This window comes from Myotis davidii, unplaced genomic scaffold (genome assembly GCF_000327345.1).
Source record: "Myotis davidii unplaced genomic scaffold, ASM32734v1 scaffold181, whole genome shotgun sequence".
Taxonomy (NCBI): domain Eukaryota; kingdom Metazoa; phylum Chordata; class Mammalia; order Chiroptera; family Vespertilionidae; genus Myotis; species Myotis davidii.
In genome coordinates this window covers 3,015,086-3,021,287 of record NW_006291504.1, presented here as the reverse complement: position 1 = coordinate 3,021,287, position 6,202 = coordinate 3,015,086, and the positions used below count along the sequence as shown (strand labels likewise).

General features: G+C 59.8%; 1 protein-coding gene across 2 annotated transcripts in view; it reads left to right on the top strand.

Annotated features, from left to right (window-relative positions):
• PHKB (phosphorylase kinase, beta) overlaps nt 1-6,202 on the top strand; it is a 66,196-nt gene that overhangs the window by 54,384 nt on the left and 5,610 nt on the right. For both annotated transcript variants that reach the window (XM_015564686.1, XM_006764879.2), the window contains exons 26-28: nt 1,873-2,072; nt 4,341-4,475; nt 5,260-5,389. In XM_015564686.1, coding sequence (XP_015420172.1) covers nt 1,873-2,072; nt 4,341-4,475; nt 5,260-5,389 — 465 coding nt within the window. The remainder of the gene's footprint in view (nt 1-1,872; nt 2,073-4,340; nt 4,476-5,259; nt 5,390-6,202) is intronic.

Below are 6,202 nucleotides of genomic sequence, written 5' to 3'. Positions count from 1 at the left end.
CTGTGCACTGTGCAGTGTGCCCGCCTGGGCCGGCGCCATGGGCACTGGTGCGTGGCTGCATGGAGCCGGGCGTGCGCTTAGGAGGGGGTGCTGCTCAGCTTCTGGCCGTGGTCCTGCGCTCTGACTGCCGGTGGAGTGAACGCCTGTTTGCTTCTTTCTCTTCGTGGGGAATATTGTGCTTTACTGTCGTTTCCTGGAAGTTAACCGGGCCCCGAGAGCTTTAAAGTTAGGAAGGGCTTTAACTCTTCAGTGAAATCAACCGGCTGCTCATATGCAGGGCTCAGCTCCTCATAACGGACGTGCTCCCCCCCGCCCCCCCCATGGTAGCTGTGAAGCGCGAGAGCAAGTTGGTTATTTATCCTGTAACGTCAGTAACAGTAACAAAGTGGCTGCAGCCGGACGGGGGCTCGGCTGGTTGAGCATCGTCTCAGGCACCAGAAAAGCTGTGGGTTCGGTTCCTGGTCGGCACATGCCCGGCTGTGGGTCTGATCGCAGTCAGGCGCGTGCGGGAGGCAGCTGGTCCATGTGTCTCTCTCCCATTGATGGTTCCCCCCACCTCTCCTTTCTCTATAAAATCAATTTTAAAAAAGATCACAATAAGGAAACGCCTGAAGAGAAGCTGGATCACCTTTCTCATGTTACTCTTCCGCTTTCTCACGGTGCTGAGCGGTAGAACTCCCATCCCCATCCCCGGGCACACAGGCAGGGCCAGGGCAGCGCGCCCACCATCCTCGCCACAGTGCCGCTCTGCCAGCCCGGGTGGCACCCGCCGAGCGCCCCAAAGGGCATGCACGGCCGGGAAGCTTCTCCCTGTCCTTACCTGGGAGCAGGGAAGGTTTTGGAGAACGTTGAGGTCGCTGCATGGATTGGGGTTCAGTTGTCATTGCCTCTGGAGGCCTCCATGTGCCTTCTGTGTGTTTTCTTTACTCACTGGCATCTTAGTAAACGTATCGCACCTGGACTGGTCGGTACCACTCGAGATGCAACAAACCAGAAGTTCTCAGTTTCTATCCACCACAAAACTGGGGCAAAGGGCCCCATGCTCTGTCGTCTCCCCTCACCCCTGCAGACCCAGCCCCTGCTGCTGCTCTGCTCTCCCCTCACCCCTGCAGACACGGGGCCCTGCTCTGCTCTCCCCTCACCCCTGCAGACACGGGGCCCTGCTCTGCTCTCCCCTCACCCCTGCAGACACGGGGCCCTGCTCTGCTCTCCCCTCACCCCTGCAGACACGGGGCCCTGCTCTGCTCTCCCCTCACCCCTGCAGACACGGGGCCCTGCTCTGCTCTCCCCTCACCCCTGCAGACACGGGGCCCTGCTCTGCTCTCCCCTCACCCTGCAGACACGGGGCCCTGCTTTGAGAGTCCGTCACCATCCTCTGTGCCTTCTTGTTTCCGCCTGGGGAGGCCGTGGGGAGGCCTCTGCGGTGAGAGAGCAGCCAGTGTTTAGAATTCACTGGGCGACCTCCCCTGACCCTTGAAAGGGCGACAGTGTCATTAAAAAGTCCCACGGGAACTGGGAGAGAAGGGAGGACATCCCCCAGATGCTAAGTGTGTAGACTGTGCGGAGAGACACCGCTCAGTGCACTCTGGTTCCTCCGGGGCCCTGCTGGGCTCCAGTCCTTCGGAGCAGTTCCATCTTAACAGTCATTTATATTCCTCCCGCCCTGGCCGCCCCTTCGCCTGCCCTCTGCTTTCAGTCCAGATGCACCCAGGTCCGGGGGGACTCATGCTTTCAAAGCCACTTTCATCAAGGCAGGAGCAGCCACCCCCCCTGCCCCCGGCTACACGAGCCCTGCAGCCTGCCCTCACCCTCGCCTGGACGTTTCTGGTCGCGGGCAGCTAGCAGATGGCTCACCAGCTCCACCTCTGCCAGGTCACGCTGGGCGCCTTCGGGCACGAGGAGGAGGTGATCTCCAACCCGCTGTCCCCGCGGGTGATCAAGGACATCATCTACACGTGCAACACCCACGACGAGCGGGCGGCGGTCATCCAGCAGGAGCTGGTCATCCACGTGGGCTGGGCCATCGCCAACAGCCCCGAGCTGTTCAGCGGCATGCTCAAGATCCGCGTGGGGTGAGTCGCGCCGCACCCGCGGCCTCCATCGCCGCCCTCCTCTCCAAGGTCAGCCCCCAGGGCAGGTCCTTGGCGAGGCTGCCGTCAGGCCCCAGCCAGCAGCGAACCCGCTCGCCGGACGGTGGCCGGTCGGGTAAGGGTTTGACTTGAGGTCGGGTATTGATTTGCGCTCGGCTCTCACATTGAGGTCGATCAAGCGCTGACAGGCCTGTTACTGTAAGGCCTGCGAGGCGGGCTCTCTGTGCCGGGCCTGTCGGCCAGCGCCGGGGAGAGCCCGAGGATGTGCTGTCAGCCTGTGCTACCCCGCTCACCTGCCTGAACACCCTCCACACAGTGACGGTCCGGGCACGGCCCCTCCCGATGCCCCGCTACCTCTGTGACCACACAGCCCAGGGAGGAGGGGAGGACACGGCTCTGAGGTCATTAGCGTGGCTGATGCCCTCACAGGCCTTGACATTCGATGCGAGAGAAGGTGGGAGACCACCCTCCCTGTGCCCGTCTGGATCCGGCACCGGTCCCCTCGCAGCCCGCCGCCCCCTAAGGGATGGCTTGGTGTGGGGCGTGCAGACGCCCATTTGCTTAATAGCAACCAGGGCAAATTCTTCTTGGCATCTCAAAATAGCTTCAGGATGGTTATTAAAAATGGTTTCTTATTACAAATCAGTACATTCTTTTAAAAAATATTTTTATCGATTTCAGAGAGAAAGGAAGGGAGAGAGAGACATAGAAACATCAATGATGAGAGAGAATCATGGATCGGCTGCCTCCTGCACGCCCCACACTGAGGGGTGAACACCCAACCCGGGCCTGTGCCCTGACCGGGAATAGAACCGTGACCTCCTGGTTCCTAGGTTGACGCTCAACCACTGAGCCACGCCTCCGGGAGAATCTGTTCGGAAAGTGCCACCGCCCTGGTTCAGAGTGGCGTCCGGTTCCATGCACTCACATTCTCCTGCTCGACGGGGCCAGTGGGAAAGGAACTTGCCGAGGCACACAGGGTGCTCCCAGCCTCCCACGAGAGGGTTTGGGAGGAAAAGCTCATCCCAGGCCCATCCAGGAGGGGGTCCCCTCCCCCCCCTCCACGTGCCCGGGCGTCCTTGTCCCCCAGTCAAACCCGAGCCTGAGGAAGGCGGAGCTCGCAGGGTCTTCGGACAGGAAGGGCCGTGCGCCGGGTCCATGTCCCCGGCCGGCTGGGGAGGGTGGCCGTCTTCTGACCGCCCCTCCCCCCCGAGAGAACTAGCGCTGCCCTGGGGGCCGCACCCCGTGGCTCTGAAACCGACCGTGGCAGAAAGAAGGCCTTGAACTTTGGGATAACTAGCGCCGCCGGGAGGCCGCACCCCTCTGAAACCGGCCGTGGCAGAAAGAAGGCCTTGAACCTTGGGGTGTAAGAAAGTCCCTTTTGTATAGTGAGTAGCTATAAATAGCCTACTGTGTGTTCCCATATGTCTATGGTGCCTTATCAAGGTGCTCAGTAAATAGCTCTGAAATGAATCAACAAGTTAATGGATGGATGATTGAATGAATGAATACTAATCTTGTGCCATACTCAGCAATACAGACTTTTGTGGACAAATGATTTGGGAATGATCCCTACCGTACCTTCTCAGCCCATTGACAGATTGAAGAAGCAAAGCATGCCTGGCCAGCATGGCTCAGTGGTTGAGCGTCAACCCATGAACCAGGAGGTCAGGGTTTGATTCCCGGTCAGGGCACGGGCCCGGGTTGCAGGCTCCATCCCTGGTGTGGGGCGTGCAGGAGGCAGCCGGTCCATGACTCATCACTGATGTTTCTATCCCTCTCTGAAATCCATAAAAACACAATAAATAAATAAAAAAGGACAGTGTGACAGCTGTTCGTGTGGTGTCCTGTTGTGCCCGGTGGATGGGATCTCATTTGGCAAGATCCCGAGTTCTAACCAGTTTTCACATTTACTGCCTGACCGCGTCTGCAAGCACAGGCCGCGCGTTCCACGGTCGGACCCCGTCACGTAACCCGGACGGTCGGACCCCGTCACGTAACCCTGACGGTCGGACCCCGTCACGTAACCCTGACGGTCGGACCCCGTCACGTAACCCTGACGGTCGGACCCCGTCACGTAACCCGGACGGTCGGACCCCGTCATGTAACCCGGACGGGCGTCAGTCTCTGGGCTCAGGAAGTTGAGAGGCCTCGTCCCCGCGCCGGGTGGGCGGTGCTGAGAAGGGCGCTGAGCCAGAGCCCGGGCGACTGATCCCGGTTATGGATCCGCTCTCCCCTGTGTTGTCGCAGGTGGATCATCCACGCCATGGAGTATGAGCTGCAGATCCGGGCCGGGGACCAGCCCGCCGTGGACCTGTACCAGCTGTCGCCCAGCGCCGTCAAACAGCTCCTCATGGACATTCTCCAGCCGCAGCAGAATGGACGGTAACGAGGCCCTTCGCCCCCCGCAGGCCCCCTGGTCCAGTCACTCATGTTTGATGCGCGTGTGAATGAAGATGCCGATAAGATGTAAACAGCGCAGTCGCAGGGACAGTGCAGAGATGCGAATCAAACTGTCTGTCTTCAGCCGCCATTCGGTGCTGATTTGAATTGATACACTTTTCAGGTGTAGTTCATGAACGCTCCTTCATTTTCATTATTCTGTGCAGAACATAGCGCCTCCTTCCCCCCTCGTCATCCCTTTCTGAGCCTTTGCAGCTCAGAAACGCTGCACCTCCTCCAACGCTGGCACGAAGGCCTGGCTGGGTAGCGTGAAGCAGGTGGCCCGTTCTCTGCCTCCCTAAGTAGACGGCACACCTCTCCAGGCTGAACCGTCCATAGACTGGACTTGTGCGGAGGTTAGAATAAGGGCAAAGTGAACACTCGTGATTGCACTGAACTGAAGAACATTTTTATAACAAAAGGCTTTCCTATGATTATTAAAGCTGCTCCCATGTTTTTAAGTGAAACTGCTTTGGCTGTTAGAGTCATGTGATCACGGGGTGAGAGTTTTAACTGTGGAACTTGCTAGTGAACACAGTTCTACCTGTTACATTTCTCAAAGGCTGGGGATTTTCTCCTTTCCTGCGAGCTTTCCCTCTGAAATATTCAGTCACCTCGAACAGGGGCTGGAGTCTGCATCGCTCCCCTCGGAGGGCTGGTCCGTGCTGGACCGGGCTTCCTGCCAGGGCGCGCTGGCGTCTCCGCTCTGAGGCCTCTCTGGTTGCAGGTCTTGGCTGAACAGGCGTCAGATCAACGGGTCTCTGAACAGAACGCCCGCCGGGTTCTACGACCGCGTGTGGCAGATCCTGGAGCGCACGCCCGACGGCATCGTTGTCGCGGGGAAGCACCTGCCGCAGGTACCGCCGCGTGGCCTTGGTGAGGGGCTGTGAAGGGGCCTGGCCGGGCCCGTGTGCCGTCGGCATGGCAGCGCCTTTCCATGTGTCCCAGGTCCTGGGGAGAACGCTGGGAAGGACAGCCTTCCAGCAGACAGCCACTCGTAGAGCCAGGCTCTGTAGAGGGCACCGAGCCGAAAAGGGAAAGGAACTCAGGTGGAAAAATGCGTCCAGTGCGACGAGGAGACTTTTCTCGTATTTCCTCCCTCGCATGCGACGCCCTGCCCCCTTGAAGCACGCCTAGAAACGGGGCAGTAGCGGCAGGTGGGGCTGCCTGCCCACAGGCGCACGGAATGCAGGGCGAGCCTTGCACAGGCGGACAGTGTGCTGTCCTTCCCCTGAAAGGGGGCGCTCCCGCGGGCCCCCTGGGGAGCGAGTGATGCGCATAGTGGTGAGGCTGAGGGGCGTTCACAGGAAGTAAGTAGGAAAGTGTGACTCGCTCTCTCTGCCACCCAGGATGCCGGGGACTCCACCTGCCCCCACTCGCGGAGCCACACTCAGTGCCCTTCCGCCCAGGCCCAGCCCACTGCGTGCTCTCAGTTGCTTGCGATAAGTGCCCGGCACAAGGCAATCCTCTCCATAAATGACGCGTGAAGGGCAGAGACAACCCCTTCGTTTTGCTTGTTTGTGTGGCTTGCCTTCCCCGCACACAGCGCTGTCCTTGCTGATTTGGTGCGTTTTTGCGCCGCCGGGTCAGGCAGGACTCGCCGCAGAGAGAGGTAAACTCCACGGCGAGGACTGACGTGGCGTCTGCCGGTGCCGGCCGCGCATTCCATG